General features: G+C 44.6%; 2 protein-coding genes across 3 annotated transcripts in view; both read right to left on the bottom strand.

The window, feature by feature from the left end:
• Positions 1-14,038, bottom strand: part of DACH2 (dachshund family transcription factor 2) — a 245,462-nt gene extending 231,424 nt beyond the window's left edge. Inside the window, exon 1 of one of the 2 annotated variants that reach the window (XM_038123229.1) lies at positions 13,381-14,038. In XM_038123229.1, the coding sequence (XP_037979157.1) occupies positions 13,381-13,868 (488 nt within the window). In that variant the 5' untranslated portion in view covers positions 13,869-14,038. The remainder of the gene's footprint in view (positions 1-13,380) is intronic. The other variant, XM_038123227.1, reaches the window with a different exon arrangement.
• A 1,023-nt stretch (positions 14,039-15,061) lies between these two features.
• On the bottom strand, positions 15,062-17,557 carry LOC119695181 (retrovirus-related Env polyprotein from Fv-4 locus). The gene is given in 3 exon segments (XM_038123156.1): positions 15,062-15,543; positions 15,546-17,301; positions 17,409-17,557. Coding segments are annotated over 2 exon segments (1,569 nt in total). The 5' UTR covers positions 16,960-17,301; positions 17,409-17,557; the 3' UTR covers positions 15,062-15,388.
• Positions 17,558-18,456: the final 899 nt, after the last annotated feature.

An 18,456-nucleotide genomic window follows, 5' to 3' on the forward strand; every position in this document is an offset into this window, starting at 1 on the left:
GCCCTTCATTGTGTTTTCAGTCTTTTCTGAATTCTGCAAGAGTAAATCAAGACTTGGCTAAATAGCCAGGATGCTACCTACGATGCCATAACCTTTATGAAATGTATGTGCTAATTAAATACATAATAATTATCAGTTTACTACTTTTTAAACTAAGGTACATAAAATTATTTTTCACTATTCTTTACATGCAGTCACTTCCACTTAAAATATTAACATTTACTCCCTGATTAAAGTAATCAAGAGTCTCAAATACATGAAATACGATTATAGTGCAAGTAAGGATTTCTGAATGTGAGCAATGTACAATAGATGCACAGCAACAAGTCTATAGTATTCTCTATACTAAAATGATTTGCATTTATCACCACTGGTAAACACTTCCCCCAATGGGAAAAGTTAATATTCCTATTCACTCTCTAATCCCTGATTCTTGACAAGTGTTTACCAGGCAATGCAAATGAACATCTATGGACTCTCACTACTCCTGGCCCATGTAGTTCCTTTCATCACAAAAATGTAGATCTTTACTGGAAAGGTTTGGGGTTCCACTATGAACTTTTTCTATGTTCATTTCCTGTACAAATATATGGACTCAATAAAAAAATCTATCCAAATATGAGATTCAGTAAATAAACAGGGGATACAAGTGATGTCCCAAGGATTGTTTCACTATTCCACTTCCAAATTTGCATGAAATGTTTGCTGATATGGCCCTAAGTAACTTACAGATTAATTCATTGCCATGCACTGAGGTTTGGATGCTTTCTATGCTGGCAAGCCAAAAATCACTGGAATCACTTGGAAGACTCTGGTTCTACAATGGTTCCATTGCAGAATTTCACCTGCTATGAGTCAAAAGGACCAAGCAAAGCAATCTCCTTCTCCATGAGAGACCCAAAGCCTTTGTGTTCATTCACTCTCCTCCGCAGTCTTAACACTGGTTGGGTCAGGACATGATGAAAAATCAACAGCAAAAGAAAGGAATTTTCAAATTTTGCCCACAGTCATACAAGCAAACTAAGCAACCTAAACACTTAAACAAACACTCTTTGCCCACCTACTGTCTGTAAACTTGTTTACTTTCACTCAGATTCCCACAGTGCTAGACGCTACAGGGGATTATTCTGGAAACAATCTGACATCATCAGATAAACTACTTCATGTGCATAAGATGCTAAAATGAGCTTCTAACTAAAAAGCAGAAGAGTAAACAGCGGCATCAAAACCCCCTGCAAACAAACACCAATACCAAAATATGGTCAAGAAAATCTTAAAGTTTGAGCTTAATTGACACTTTTAAAGTTTTAAAGACATCTCAGTGACCAGCACAGCAAATGGAACCTGTGAGTGGTGTCTGCTGTTTGTGTATTGAGTTATTGTGTTGTTTTTGTGAATGACAGGTCAATCTAGATGTGGAGGAAAGATGGAAGCTGTGTGGCCACAAGAACCTGAAGATGTCAAAGAGAAATTCTGAGACAGCCAAGGATGGGGGGCAATCATCATCATCACAGAACAGCATATTCAGACCCTAATACAACACACAAATGAAATGCAGTCCTGCAGGAATAAGCCCCTAACATAGCTGGCTTACATGTGAGACTGAGCAGCAGAGATGCTCATCCGTGCCAGGCATTTAACTTCTTGTCAAAGGCTAAGTTTCAAAAAGACAACAAAAATATGGCATTTATACTATCAGAAACTTCACATGAATGAATAAAAAAGGTTCTCCTGAAGAGTTTCTATGCAGATGAGAATACAACAGTGTTAAGCACTCAGTCACTCAACTGACCTTCACTCAGTAAACACAAGTTCTTAAAAATGGCTGTAAAAGTCTAATGCCCTAATCTGAACTACTCCATTGCACTCCCTGCATTACTCAGGAAAGGTAACTGCAACAAATGTCTCTTCAGTATTTTCTGTTTTGCTTCCACACCAACATGAATAGCGATTCTCTCCTTTAAGGACAAAAACTAAGATGGAGCAGTTTATTAGAGGGCTGTGGCTGCGGGGTGCACATCATGCAAACTAAAATTCTGAAGAGAGCATATTTAAATAGGGCAAGGTAAGTGAATGACCAGAAACCCTCTACCTTAACATGCAAGAGAAAAGTCAGTCATGAAACTGCAAGACAGAAATGTTCTTAAGTTCCAGCAAGAAGAGATTTGTTTGAACCAAAGTCAGTTGTGTAGCAAGAAAGGCAATTCATAAAAACAGAGCAGAAAGAAGTGACAACAATTCTGGTTCTGAGACAAGAAATCCAAGTTCATCAATCAGCAGGATCAATTAATGCTCTTCAGCAGTGCTGACCATGAGCACAAGCGAGGTTTGCAGTGTGTTACAGCAACAGTTCAGGCCAAACCCTCACTGAGGGCTCCTGCAAGAGGCACCGTGGCTGCTGAGAGCAGCACATCTGGCCATGGCACACACCTGGAATGCAGCAGGGCAGCAAAAGGTGCAGCCAGCCTGTACTGAGCTCTCTGCAAACAGTCAGACAGCCTGGCAGAATATAAAAATGGCTTTGTAATGGCAAGGTGCTCAACTCAAGGTATTCTGATAAGTCACCTATCAGATACATGAACTGCCATAAAAATAACCCAACAAATAAAGCCTTACAAGCCAAAAGACTCCCCAAACCTACAAATACATCTTTCAGCAACAAGCTCATACAACAGAGGCAACAGAACACCGAGTTCATTACCCTGGGTCCTGTTTCAGTATCCATACTCTGCTCTTGACTAACTGCCAGCATTTTACCACCTTGCTCTGCTCTGGTTTTTTTATCGTTGGTTTTGGGAGTTTTTGTGTTTGGGGGAGGGGTTTTAGTTTTTCTTGTTTAGACATGTATTTTAAGTCTCACTGGAAAGACTTGACATTTTTCCTGCTTCTATTTTTCAGTATTATCTCAGCAGCTCTTTAGAAAATTGCCCTCCTTCAGCACACAACAACATTTAAAAGTACGGGGAGGAGAGGAGGCAGCTGCAGACACCTGCAGCCCTGAAAGAGAGATGCCTTCATCAGCCTCCCAGAAAACAACAGGGATAACATTTCACAGACACAGGACATTCTCTGATTAGCTGTTATCAAAACAGTCTATTAGCTAGCATGTAAAACTTGCACTAGGCAAAAACAACCGCTGCACATGTAAGAAAAACCATAATGCATCATATTTTAAACATGCTGATTAGAGGTTCTAAATGAAGCTCAAAAAATTTTTTTCTTTCAACTAGCTTTATCTTCTTAATTAGCAACTCTTAAGTTACTGTAACATACAAGTAACTAAATCCCCCTACTGGCACAACCTCTGTGCCAGGAGCTTTCTTTACAGCCACCTTTATTTTGTAATTGCAAATATAGAAATATTCTTCTCCAGGGGCAGCGTGGAATAGGGAAAGTCAGCTCCTCAGCACACACACAGGATTTCAGGAAATTGTTTGTGAGACAGAGATGGCACAAGATGACTTGGTTGACTCCCATGAAGGACAAACACACCAGAGCATCTGTACTGACCTGCCTGAGTGACTCCTCTGCAGGGCAGTGACCCCAGCAGTGGCTGCCTGTGGCATCTACTCCCAACTCCCACAGAATCCAGCCATCCCAATAAAATCTTTCTTCCACAGCACAGCTATTTCTGCACCGCAAATAAATTGCCCAGAAAGGCTGAGTCTCAATCCTTGCCAATATTCAAAATATAACTGGAGACAGCTCAGCACAACCAACTGCAGCTGACACCACTGAGACAGAGGGACTGGTCTGGACCACAAAACCCCGCAATGGTTTGGGTTGGAAGGCACCTTAGAGCTCATCCCATCCATGCCATGGGCAGGGACACCTTCCACTGTCCCAGGCTGCTCCAAGCCCTGTCCAGCCTGGCCTTGGGCACTGCCAGGGATGGGGCAGCCAGCACCCTGAGCTTGGCCTTCTCCACTCCACCAGGTTTGCCCAGTCCCACCTCTGCAGCCTGTCCAGGTCCCTCTGGATCCATCCCTTCCCTCCAGGGTGTGCCCACCCCACCCAGCCTGGGGCTGCTGCTGAGGGCTCCACCCCACAATCTCTGACCCCAAAGGCTCCTGTCCCTGTCACTGATACCAATGACTCCATCCCCATAGCTGTCACCAATGGCTCCACCCCACTGTCACCAATGGCTCCTGTCCCACTGTCCCTGTCACCAATGGCTCCTGTCCCACTGTCCCTGTCACCAGGGTTAATCAGCACCAGTGCCAATCCCCACCCTGGAACACCACTGCTCCCTGGGCACCACGTGGGGATCCAGCAGCTGACTGCAGCTCTGAGCATCACCATCCCGCCAATTCCTCATCCATGCTCCATCCATCCAGTCCACACGGCTCCAGTTTAGACACAGGGAGAGCCCTCATCTCAAAATGAACAAAGATGACCTCAAGAGGACCCTGCTAACCTCAGCAATTCTGTGATTCTGCAAAATGTTAAGATTTGGAACTGTATTCACAGCGTGAAATAACTCTGATGAACTTTTTAAAATAAAAAGTGTTCTAATTCCACTGTCCATTCAGGCTTGAAAACAGCAAAGAAAAAAAGTCTTGGTGTCTTGCTGATTTAAAATACCACGAGGGCATCCCAGCCTAAAAGTTCTCTTGCCACAGACTGGACAGAATTGAATTACATGCTGGGAATGTTACTCACTTACATGGCTATGACAAGCATATAAAAAACTAAAGACTTTAACTAAGGACACCAAGATAGCCCACACAGCCCTGTAAGCTATTACCAATTTTAGTTCATGCCCATAGCAAATGCAATTAAGACTAATTTCTGGATTATTCTAAAGTCTCCCTCTCCAAAAATCAAGGCTGATTTCCATGGTTGAGAGAGCGTCAGAAAAAATCCAGAAGTTTAGTTTAAATTGCATCATACATAAATTTATGTGTATGGAAACATTTTATCAATGAGAATGTGTGTATTTTAATTGCATAAATGCTGTATTAAATGTAACTCCCGCTTTAACTTGCAGGGGAGCTGAAATGTGTTATCTGATAGAATAGGAAAACTGAGCACAGGAGCCTGTGGCTGGGAACAAAAATGAGGAAGACTAAGAACTGTGAATGCAAAATGCTGCTGAAAAACAGCCCTGAGATTCTTTCAAAGAAAAATCAGAGCTACCTCTGCTCCAAATACTGTCATCCTACCAGAGACAGAAAGGATGAGGAGGTGGCATTCCAAGGAGGCAGCACAACCGCCTGGCATGGAGCTCATTTCTGTGTCTGAGCACAGGAAACCCTCAAGTCTCACAAGCTGTGAGATGTCTCAGGTTGAGCCTTGAACAAAATAACTGCAAGTGCACTGGTGATGCACAACGTGACATATTTCAGTACATTTTAGTCATGAACAGACTGGACTTACTTTTAGACCAAATAAATAGGTAACATCCTGGTTATACAAACATACTTTTCACAGCCCCTGAAGTAATTTTTTTTCTGTTTTACAGAAGGAGCACAATCAAGACAGAAACTCTGAAATCATTACAGGAGATGACCTCAAAATTCAAGACCCACCCTACACTTTGTATGTCACACACAATTACAGCCAGTGTTAAGGGCAACTGAACCATTTAACTGAAATGGAAAAATATTTCAAAATATTTAAGACTTCACCTGATTCACTGACACAATACATCACAGAAGGTACCCAGCTCAAGGGGGAGAGTAAACCAGTTGACTTGCTGGGAAAAATCTGAAGGAATATATATTAAAGATCTTTTCAATACTTACATTCCTATAAAATACATTTCAATACTTCAGTGACTACATGCCAAATCCTTAACTAATGCTGTCACTGGAAACCTTCAATTAATGACAATATTAATGGAGCTTTATGTAGCATAGATAATAGTGCACATGCATAATATAGCAAGATACCTCAAGTTTTACACATTAGTTGTAAAAAGCTCATTAATAAGGAATAATCCAATAGAAGCTCTGTTTGTCATGGCATTACCATACTTTTTAGTGTAAGAAAAAAAGAGTCTCCTTCTTAAATAACTACTAAATGCTTGGGGTTCTAACATATTGCTGCAAGCTATAATGGTTATAACTGTTAATCCAATACACCTTTTATACAAACCCATAAACACACGAGTGGAAAAATAGCACAGATGTTCATCTCTAATGCAATTTCCATTCAATTTCCTAAGTGCAGTCCCTGTGTGCAAACTAGCTTAACGTTATGTTTAGCTTGCAAATTCTTTTAATAAATAATGAATGCAATAAAACTGGTAGATCAATGGCAAGCTGAGAAATCATAAAAAAGCCTTTTGTGCTCCTGCTGTTGCCGATTTCAAACTTTAATCCAGCTACAGATCAATAGTACTTTTTCTTTTTAACCCATCCCGTAGATAGCAGACAGAGTGGATGTAGGTTAAATGCCAGTACCAGATATCAATTTCCAGAAACTTGATAACATCAGGCACAATTGCAATCGAACATTTTATACCTTATCATAGGAACAATATACACTGCTAAACATCGCACTTTAAAGCGCTGCACAGTAATAAAGGCAGCACATTAATTGGGTTTGGTTCTTACTTTCTGGAGAAGTGGTATTTGTGAGTCACCAAAGGCTCTGACATAATCTATTTTAATGAGCAAAATGGGCTCAGCGGGTCAGGATGTACTGACAAGGGAATATGATCTCCCCAAGTCTGCTAGTGACAATAAACTTTACACACACACACACACCAAACAACGCCATGGCTGCACTACCAAAAATTAAAGGCAAGCAAAGAAATTTCTGCTTTACAGGATTCGGATATTGGAACCTTCTGGGGCAGGTATCAAAGTACATTAGTTAATAGGTATCAGTGTTTCTTACAGGTTGTAGAATGGAGGGAGAGGGGGAAACCCTATTACCGAGACACTTTGGATAACCCTGTTTTACCAAGAGGGAACAAAGATCAAAAGCTTGTAGCCCCGAGGGACAATTCTAATATCAACCAGGATAAATCTAAATCACTAAGAATCATTACTAACTAACATACTTTGTGCTTGGGAATGCAGGTTTAATCAGAACATATAAAAAACCTTGCCTTGGCTTACACCAAAGGAACACATCCCAGACAGCAGGAACTCTGAAGTAGCCTCATTAAGTTTGGGTTTGATATTAGTACTGTGCATGTAAATAATCATTAAAATTACACATTTCCATACACCTATAGGTTTTATTACACTGATAATCACACAAAGAACTTACAAAAGCAACCAGCTGGGAACTTTTGCGTGTATTTTAAAGTAAGGATTTGGATAACTTTGTTTGTAACTTCAGAAAATTCATAATTATCACCTCCGGAAAGGCACAAAAGAGATGCAAGAGCCTACATTCAGCAAGTACAAGATCAGACCCAAAACGTTATTCTTCCAAAAGCAGGGTTCAGTAAACATGTCCCACCTTTGATGAGAAGGGTTCAGATCCTAGAGACATTTTTAAGTTCTTTGCCCTTGGAAAACAGCCCCTGGCATGAAAGAGAGGTTCACCTCAGCAAAGTCAAAACAGAGACTTTACAGCCCAGATTTCAACACCTTTTTAATACTAATGTTGACAAATAGCCTTTACAAAACGCCAATTCCAGCCTGAAAGCCGCGAAATAAACAAGACAATTCTTTAAAACATCTCATGAGGCTCATTTGAAATATTTACTGCAAAATTACTAAGGTAGGTAGAGACCAGTTTCTCGCTCTAAAGCCACTGCCATACAATGAAACACGATTCTTTAATTCAGTGGGTTTTGCTGTGCTCCTCAGTCCTACCAAAGCTGGTTTTCCCTGCCTTTCAAAGCAGTGCCCAAACAGAGGCTGCGTGTGCAGCCACAGCCCCAGCGTGAGAATAATTCCCCATCTACAGAGCTGGTCCCTTCTGGAGGCTTTCTGAGTATAATGCTATTGCCACACATTGATATATTGGTGAGAGAAAGGCAAATATAACAATGCTAAAGCTTAAACTCATTTGAATAAACTGTGAATTTCTATTACATATATTGTTTCCTTTATCAAATTGGAACTACTGGAGCAAGAATACCAAGAATGCCAACATAAATCTAGATCCGTTACAGCCAGTTTCTCCAATTTATTCTCAGAAGCCTTAAAGACAAAAAGTCAAAGTTCTTCCGTGTCAAGGAAAGATTAGGAAGAGGAACATTCCTGATTAATTTTTAAAAATGAATATAAAAGTGTCACAGAGAGAAATCAGGTTTAACAAAATGATTGCACAAAATACTATTTTATCCTCTAGAGAAAAACAAAGATGATCACGAGTGGTTCAGTAAACACTAAGGAATAAAAGCTGTGCATAGCCTACGTGGGAAACAGATCTTCATTATTCATGGCAGAGTACTTTACACTTTGTGCTATCTTTTTCTCAGAATTTAAAACCTTTCCACAAAGACACGTTCCAGCCTTTTATGGTTTGTGTTCCACAGGTTCTGTCCAAGATAATGGATACCAGATTAAACTGACCCGAAATTAACAGTGATCAACAACTCCTCCAACATATCTGGCACTACATGGGGAGTAGTAGCAGAAACATAATAAACAAGTATTTTAAATCTAACAGATGTTGAATCCAGACATACTTAACTTGAAAAGAAAAGTCTTAATGAGGTAAAAAAAGGAAAAAAGAAAAGCCTTACTTCAGCCTGTAATCAATTTGGACACGATGAAATTCTATTTATAGCAATACTTTTAACATGTTCTAGTCTTATATTATTTATTCGTATCATTCCTATTTCAATGAAATATTAATGCTGAGAAAGTGGTTAGTCTATTAAGGAGCTATCCTATGTTTAGATTTTAATATTGATCCCCACTATTTGGGAATAATTAATCATGCTGTAAGAATCTGCATTTGCCAGCGTTATAATACGATCAGAAGTTTAGCATCTTCCCCCACAATAATGCCAAGATTAAATTTATATTTTGACCTATTCCTAAAGGCAATTTAGTTATTCCAACAGAAGGGGGAAAAGGGGATACCGCCACTTTAAAAGCTTCAATCTCTTTGACATTGCTGGCAGTGTATGGGAACATTAATGCATCTGTCATGATAACAAGCTAAGAATAACATCTAGACATCAAACCGAGCAGAGAATCCATCTGAAGTGATTCATTCAGATCTGTCTCATTGATTTATTAAACACAGGGCAACATCTGCAGCCTCACAGAGCCGCTTGGCGAAATTAATGCAAGATCAATTCAAATGGAAAAAAGTGCAAAAGAGATAAATCAAAACACAATTTGCATGCAGTTCCACAATCAGGCTTATTGGGTGCAAATGCTCAATTTTCCTCCCAAAGCAAATGAGTTTAAATGTTGTTTTATCTCTGTAGAATTGTGTGATTTGAAGTGACAGTGAAGAGTTCTGCAGGTTGAAATGGTGAAAAGAAAAAAAGGGGAAGAAATGCTTGCAAAGACCTTTTGAATATGCAACAAGAATATCATTAATACCTAATTGTTTAGCTTTTTTGTCTTTGCTACAAAAACACAGTATTTTTCAGTTGTAGAAGTCTCAGTAGAAAATTACATATGTATTATGCATATACACATGCAGGAATCATACAAATACTCCATTTTGGAGGAAAAGCATGTTATCCTTCAAATGAGGAGCTCTAGTGCTATAAAGAAAGAAGGGAATTTTAATCAAGGGTTCTCCAGATTAGATATGCATCTGATGAAAATATTCAAGTATTTTAGGAGTTTTGAACAGGCACAGACTTTCAAGATACCCAAAAAGAAAGAGGGATTTTTCCAAAAGCATAACTGCACTGCTCAGAAAGTGGGAGAATTCCTTTCTCCAGCTCAAGCAGAATCCACTTTGCCACTGATCTCTCTCCAGAGTGTCTGAAGTGAGCCTCCTCTCCAAGGAAGAGAGGGAAACTGAAAGACTGATCTTTATTTAAAAATGCTAACACCTCCAAAATTCATAGATTTGGCCAAGTCTGAATGCAGGCTAAATATCCACTTAGAGAAAGAAGTTTATGGACAATCAGATGCGCACATTTCCTATCAATATACAGGAAGCTGTGTGCAGTGCTACATGGCTGGATTGCTTTAATTATAATCTTGACATCAGCCTCCTAATAAAAGACAGAGTACTGCTGACTATAGGGTAGCTTTTAATAGTCAACATGACTAGACCCTCATTATCTCATAAAATTAAATGTCTGCATTTACTGCTTAAATTCATTTCTAAAGCCTTTTATTATTTGTGAATAGCCGAAGTAATGCAAAATATTAGCTTAAATGGTTGGTTTAAATCATAAAAAAAGATGCCATGTACTGAAATACTCTTTTCTGGAAAGTATTCTGACCATTCACCGAATAATCCAGACCAACACTATGCTTTTTCAGTGGCTAGTAGCATCCATCAAATACAGAACTGTGTGGAAGAGGTTGTGATCACACTCATACAATCCTGTTTTTCAGGACTGACATATGCACTATCATAAATACGTTCTTACTACAGTTTTAAATTTCCTTTTAAAAATACATCCTCATTAGTTTGCCTTTTTTTTTTTTTAATTAACTAAATGTTATGCTTTACTACTAAATTTAAGCAAACCCCCAATAATGTAAGTAATATTGTAAGGTGTTGCCTGCCCATCAGGAGCTAGATTTTGTCAGTATGTTGTACTCACTTGAGGGAGGGACCTGCAATGAAATGAGCAGTTAGTTTCATTTCACAAACCTTGCTTGCAAATTAAGAGCGCACGGTGCTGGCTGAAAACAAACATTAGGAAGATTGTGTAAATATGAAAATGACAACTTCATCAGTGCATGTGAATATACTACAGAAATACACAGGTCAGAGCTGCTGGACAGAGTAACTCCTGCTGCAGAACACACACACCACCAAACTTTCACCCACGGGTGCGTTTCTCTGAAGCTCTTACGAGCTCTACAGACAAACTCAACTAGAAAAATGCTATAGAGCAAGCAGGAGAAATAGAATTTCTTTTTTTCAGTATATATAATCAATGGTTTGCATCCCAATTAAAAAAAATAACTAAAACTTCACAGTAACGTAAGAGATGCTGACTTTTACAAGTCAATTACCAGTGAAAACAGTGATACCCAGCATTTCTTACTGCTTTTACTGGCAGCTCTTGAGTTTACTGCAGCATTTCTACGGTATTCAAATAAATATATAAATAGCTATCAAATTTTTAAAAATATTAACTAGAAGAGCAATGCACAGTATTCTGAGCTGAGAGTGTTATTTCCAAAAGATCACGTATTTTCAAGCCTTTACTTTCCAGGTACAGAACTAAAATCTCTGAGCATGTTTTTTAACAGTTCTACTGCATTTGATTTGTTTGATAACGTGCACTTCAGTGCTTCCCAGGTCACTTCACAGCAAACAAAAATAATTAAGATTACTCATGTATTTAACTATTTTTACCCAACATTCTTTCCAGTAAGTATGGACTGCTCAAGGGAAATAATCTGTAAATAAAATGAGGCATTAAGCATTTAATTAGCAGGACTGAATACAATTAACATTAAGTTACAATCCTTGAACAAAGTTTCAGGTGTGCTGATAACACTCCTCATGCGTTACACCTGAAACCGTGAATGCAGAACACCTGATGGGAGCAGGTTCTTCCAACCAGTGGCATCTTCATGAGGCTCAAAAAAGCAAAATGTAAAGGATTTGCTATTCTTGAACAGGTAAAAATACGTTTTCCTAGCAGGGTGGGGAGAGTTTACGCACATTCAACACGTGTGAGTCTGAGCTGAGAGCTCTGCCTCGTCCGCAGCCTTTCCCAGGGCTCCGTTCCACTCTCTGCTCCTTTCAGCCCCTCCTGGAGCATCACTCGGCTCCTCACCCACAGCTCCCCTCCCCACTGCTCCCTGCATTGCCCATTCCCTCGTCCTGTCGCTCCCATAAGTCTTTGTCAAAGAGAAGGGGAAAAAAAAGTTGGGAAATACAAGTTTCAAACATTTAACACTGCAGCATTTCGAGATTTTAAAACGCTGGTTGTACAAGAGCAGAAATCATCAGACTGCATCTACAGGCTGCATCGTATCAGATTCTGCATCTCTTTAATAAAAAACTTTGGCACGGTCACAGAAATTAACGAGATGTATTTCTTTAACCATCAACTTTCATGCTAGTCGAGTCTCAGAAACATTTCACAGAAGCATTTACGTGTTAAATGTGCCCCTTAGTAATCTAATATATTGGAATAAAATTAATGTAAGCCTCAGACCGTACTTCCAAAACCATCACTTAAATAAAGCAGTGGGTGTGATGTCATCGAGGTGCCTGACATTGAAATAGGCAGCGGGAGAAGAGAGTTACAGAAACAGAACGAGAGCAAGGAAAAAAAGCACACAGTTCATATTGACATATCTAGGAATAAAGTGCATCTCTAAACTGCCACCTGTAATATAAAGTGATTTGAAACAAAGCAAACATCGCATTCAAGAATAACGCCCGATCTGCTGCCGCTCCAGCAGTGAGGGCAGGATCAGGCCCCGCACGGCACGAAATTAAGGTATTAAAGATAAAACCCCCGTTCAGTGCTAGGCAGGTCGAACCAGCGACACAAAGCCCTCAATTGGTGAACACGGGCACGCCGCAGCTCGGATATCGCACCCAAAGCTCGCTGAAGCGTCTGTAAAGAAAGTTTGCTGCCACAGAAAGCAGCAGCACGCTGACATGGAAATGTTTCTGGAGACGTCCCTCAGCAACTGCTGAAGCGGAGAATGGCAACTCCGAAGCGCCTGCCTTACACCCTGCCCCACGGCACCAGCGCTCCTGCCGAGCCCCGAGAGGGTTTTGTGTTTATTTAGATCATTATCATTTCTAAAGGCAGCAGCCATGGGGTCACAAACCAGGATTATAACCCCGAGTATGCAGGACCCAGCAGGGATCCGGGGGCTCGCTGACCGCAGCCGAGCAGGGCAGGGGCTGCGGCCGCTCCGGAGCTGCGGCAGCGGAGCCGCTCCGGGGGCACCGGGACCCGCAGCCCCTGCCCGGGCACCCGGCTGGCACCGCCCGCGGGAGCGCCGGAGCACAACCCGAGTCCAGCGGGACAAATGTAACGGAGAAAACTTTTGAAGATTCGGGTTAGGGTTTTTTTTTTTTTTTTTTTTGAGGAGTGTTTTCGGGAACTACCGGCTTTCCCTGCTCGGAGAAAAGTTTGGAGACCGGCGCGCGGAGCCGCTCCGCTGCCCGGCGGTGCCGGCCACGGCGGGGGCTGATGGCAGCAGGGAAAGTTCTCCGTGTCGGCACCGCCGCAGCCCAGCCCCGCTCAGCCCCTCGGTGCCCCCCTCCCCTGGGAGCCGCGCCCCCGCCCCCGGCTGCGCTCCCCGCGGGCCGGCCGGGGGCGAGAGCGGAGCCTGCGCTCACCTCGCGTTGGTGCAGTCGTTGTACAAAGTTTCGAAGTCCTTCCTGGTGATGAGCTTGCAGCGGTTCACGCCGGGCTGGATGGCCCCCAGCCCGCGCAGGATGCGGACCTGCTCCACCGTGCACACCACGGGCGATATATCCAGCCGCTTCAGCTTGGTGTAGACCGTGTGCAGCCCTCCCACCAGGTGCTTGAGGAAGAGATCAAAGACCTGCGGCAGGCAGATCAGCTCCTGCCCCTCCACGAGGAACGAGGCCACCTTCACCCCGTGCAGGTCGACCATCTTACACTCGTTGCCGCCGCCGCCGCCGCCTCCCGCGCCGGCCCCGCCGCCGCCGGCCGAGAGGAAAGTGTTGACGAGGCTGTTGGTGAGGCGCGGGGACTCCGCGGGGCTGGAGTACAGCGGGTCCGCCCGGAACAAACCCGCCGAGCCCCCCGCGCCGCCGCCGCTGGAAGTTGCGGCGATGACGGGCGGCGCGGACACCGCCATGGCCGGCGCGGCTCCCCGCGGCTGCCTCAGCCCCGCGCTGCGCTCCGTGCGGTGCCGCCGGACCGCCGCGCTCCCGCCGCCCGCACGCAGCGCCCAGACCCCTCCCCAGCGCCGCCGGGGGAGAGTGACGGCGCCCTCCAGCCAATGCGCCCCGCCCGCCGCCAGCGCCGCCGCCGCGAGTGGCTGCGGGCGCGGGCGGGGCGGGGCAGCGCCGGCCGCGCACCTGGGGCGGGGGGCGTGAGGGAGCGAGGGCAGCGCGCCCCGGCGCCCGCAACTCGGGGCAAAGTTTGGGGGAGACCCCGGCGCCGCGAGGGGCTCCCGCTCCACGGGCTGGGAGAGCGCCCCGTTCCCCGAGTGGGACGGGATCCCGCGGGGCTGCCCAGGCTGTGTGATGGGGTCTCGGTCCGGCGGGCGCTCCCCCGCGCTCAGGGGGAAGGGAGCGGAGGGAGGCAGCGCTGGGGCCGTTCCCATCCGTTCCCATCCGTTCCCCAGGGAGCTGGGGCGGTCGCTGCTCCCTGGCACGTTTGTAAGTGTTCAAACACCTGTGCCCCGCCGGAGCTGAGGCGTGGGGAGAGAAGAGGTGGCGGTTCCCTTCTCGCTTTGGTACCCGAGACAAACGCGGAGCGGGAGCGCCCCGAGCGCGGTGGCACCGCCCGGCACAGGCCACTGAGTCCGGCCTAAAGCAAGCCGAGACCCTCCAGAGAGGGGCACAAGCAGGACGGAGAGATAGATGTTCAAGTTTGCGGTCGCTCGCACCAGGCAAAGCCCGTTCTCGGAGGCCTGGCACGCAGTTGTTTGAAATTGCCAGCCTCGATGCGGCAGGAGTTGTGGTTCAGCTTCAGTGGGCTCGGCCCGCTCCTCACGCAGCCCCCAAAAGCACCGTGTGGTGCCTGGGGCTGCGAACATCCCGGCACATCCTGCGCCTCCTCCACCCGTCCAGGGCGGGTGGCACAAGAGCTGCCAAGGCTCCTGCATCCCTTCTCCCTGAGCAAGAGGAGCCAAAGGATGATCAGACATCTCGCAGACTCAGGGCACACTGGCTTCATTGGTTATTTGCTTCTCACCCTCTCCCAGTGTTACATCACACCTCTTTTCCCGCCCTGTTGCCTCAGATCGAGGCATGACGGCCTGGTTCAGGAATGGCATGGCAGCCACCTCAGACCGCTCGGGCCAATTACTCACTGACACCAGTGTGGTGGACGGTAAAATGGCGTTTATTTCCGAGTTTCACGGCATTATATAGCCTGGGGTTACATCACGTCCATCTGCTTGCGTAACAAACAAAGGGGAGGTCCTATCTTTCCGTACAACACGCAATCTTCCGACCGCCTGTCCCTATCTTCCTGCACTTCTCCCGCTCTCTATGCCTAACCAAATGCAATAGCATCTATAAAACAAACATTATTAATCCAACGCTATTAAACTGCAAGTTATTAAGCAACTAAAGCCTGAGCTATTAAACTTTAATATCACTATTAACTGTTCAAAAAGCTTTGCTTAAAGCAGTTGTCGGCGTTCAACTAGCATGATGTTAATTGAGTCAAAGCGATTTCTAAAAATGACATTAACTTGTTCAAAATACAGGGTCCAAACATTAATGCCAAAAGTATCATAACACAAGGGCCTATGAGAGTAGAGATAAGGGTGGTTAGCCACGGGGACTGATGAGCTATGACTCAAACCATCCCTGCTGGCTTTCCCTCTCTTTTTTCCTGGAAGCCAGTCTTTCCCTCAGTTTGGTCATTGAGTCTCGCACGACTCCCGTATGGTCCGCGTAAAAACAGCATTCCTCTCTCAGGGCGACACACAGACCTCCCTGTTGCATGAGCAGGAGGTCCAGGCCTCGTCTGTCCTGCTGGTCGACCTCTGAAAGAGAAGAGAGGGATTTTTCTAAAAGGGAGATGAATTCCTCAGTTTTTTGCAAGTCCTCATCAACGGTTGCCTGCAGTTGGGAAAGTCCTTGGCGTTGGGTTATAAGGGCCGAAACACCTGTATCTGTGCCGGCAGCTCCTAAACTGAGGAGCATCGCAAAGGTGATACTAGTCATTACTTCCCTTTTGTGGAGCTGGCGAGGTTCATCAGATAGAAGATGCATTTCTTCCTCTCGGTGATATATGACCCTAGGAACAATAAGAACTTGGACACAAAAGTCAACAGAAGAATTGAAATTATCAAGGTACACACAAGGGCTGACCCCAGATTGTTGGCACACCCACATCCCTGGCTCAGTTGGGATTGCCCATTTGTCCAAACTTTGGGGCTGTATGAACTCATCACAAACTATGCCTTTTTGCCTGGCTACGGTCGCGTTGCCCAAACACTTGCCTCGACCCGTAATCCGACTCAAAGTGATCCCTCTTCGGGGGGTGTCCCACCTACACTGGGGTGGATTTTGCGATGTTGAGTAGTTGAAGGAGACATTCAAGGCAACGCCCTCGTAAAAGGGGGGCTTTGAGTCATAACACAGCCAGCATGACTCAGTGAGATCCGGATTCGACTGGTTCAGGGACAAAAAGGTAGCATTTAGCATGTTAAAATATGGGTCATAAGAAGCTGACTTGGGCACCACAGGGACGAGTGGTGTAGAGGCGGGGCTAGGTACGTGTGCTTCACGTATGGGTTCGATGATAGCTGTAGCTCTCTCTCTGGCCCTGTTTCTTGCAAGGATCGGGCTAGGTCCAAGAGAGATGGGTGTCACATGTGGGAGTCTAACGATTTGGATGTTCACCCAATAGTCGCGAAAGGCGCGGATGAACACCGACCAAACCCTACCAGTAGCCCAACTTTCGTGCGTTGGCTGCTGGATGGTCATTGTATAGCCTTTGCAGGTGTGTTTAATTCCATCTTGGGGTGTGTATATCAGCCCGTCCCTCGCGAATTTAGGTTCGCGACAGCCGCTGGGAGCATAGGTAACTTGTAGAAACTTGTCAAGCTGCTGTGGCTGCCATCTATCGCTTGTCACAATGGTTTCGCACCCCCAGTATCCACAGTAACCGTACCCTGGGTAATTGCAATAACTTTTACCTGGGTTAGAGGCAGGGCACCAATAGGTCTGATACAGTGACGATTCCCCAAAGTTGGGAAACCCCATCTGGGAGGGGAATATGTCCCTTAGCTTAAAATCAAAGGACGGGGCACCTGGTACTATAGTTTCTTTGATTGCTTCATCGCCTGAAAGGTGACGCAGAACCCACCTGAATGGTTGATGAGGGTAATGCTCGGCATCAGTTGTGCCAACAAACCCTATCAACAGAATGATACAAAGGTACCGTTGTCGTTTCACCTTCGCCCGTACGGAGCCCTCGGGTGCTGTCGGATCGTCCGATGGCTTGTTGTTGTCCTTTGGCTCTCGGAGTCCTGGGTGCCGCCAGGGCACTTCATCCTCTCCCGGTGCACGGGCATATGGGTTATGAGGACGACCACAGATCCAGTCCTGTAAAAAGAAACTCACAGCTTTCATTAGCTTGATTCCACAGCTCCGGATTAATGGACTCGAGTGGACACCACTTAATTCTATTGTCTTTTTTAACTGCAGCATACCTGTCTAAAGGTCCCTGGTTCGATGCCGGGTTTCGGCACCACTTGTTGAGGCGTGACGACCTGGTTCGGGAACGGCACGGCAGCCACCTCAGACCGCTCGGGCCAATTACTCACTGACACCAATGTGGTGGACGGTAAAATGGCGTTTATTTCCGAGTTTCACGGCATTATATAGCCTGGGGTTACATCACTTCCGTCTCCTTGCGTAACAAACAAAGGGGAGGTCCTATCTTTCCGTACAGCACACAATCTTCCGACCGCCTGTCCCTATCTTCCCACACCACCCTCTTCCCATTTTTCCTGTGTTTCAGCATCCTTATTTCCTGTGTGTTGCCACTGGTTTTCATTCTTTATCTTTCCTTCTCTCCTAGTCCTTTAACTTTTTTTCACTCGCCTCCTTTTTTTTTTGTTGGTTTTCTTTTTTTTGGTTTGGTTTGGGTTTTTTTTTAGCTTTCTCCTAAGCCATTCAATAAACAAAGCAAGCAGAAAAGAATAAACAAAACTTTCCAAGTTGATGCCAAGCAAGCAATACCAAGAGAGCATTTCAGCTATTTCCATGATTCCATTGCCTGAGTGGGCCATCTTCTCTTTCCTTTTGTTAGGCTTGCTTATTTAGGCACCTTCTCTGCAAAGTTTAATGTTTTTTTGCATTATGAGTAATCCCATTTTAGATGAGAGAGGATGACTGTATGTTAACTAAATTGCTATATTTGTGAGTATAACTGATCTTAAATTACACTCTGGAGGAACCTCCCCTTCTCCCCATGGATTTTATGTGTTCTAAGAAGCCTAGCCACTGGTTTCAGGTCTCTAACCTTGCTGCCTGAAACCAAGGCAGACTTTTCACATAACTTCATTTAAATTAATACCTTTCAATAAGAATTCTCATGCTTTCTGAACTAGTTCATGCATCTTTTTAGGCTCAAACCTTAGAGTGGGAGCTCTGTGGGGCAGGGGCTACTTTGGCAAAGTACAATCAAGCCCTCAACCCACCTGAGATGTTTATGTACTGGAAGTTATAGAAATAGCAAATAAATGACTCCAGATA

Source organism: Motacilla alba, chromosome 4A (genome assembly GCF_015832195.1).
Source record: "Motacilla alba alba isolate MOTALB_02 chromosome 4A, Motacilla_alba_V1.0_pri, whole genome shotgun sequence".
Taxonomy (NCBI): domain Eukaryota; kingdom Metazoa; phylum Chordata; class Aves; order Passeriformes; family Motacillidae; genus Motacilla; species Motacilla alba.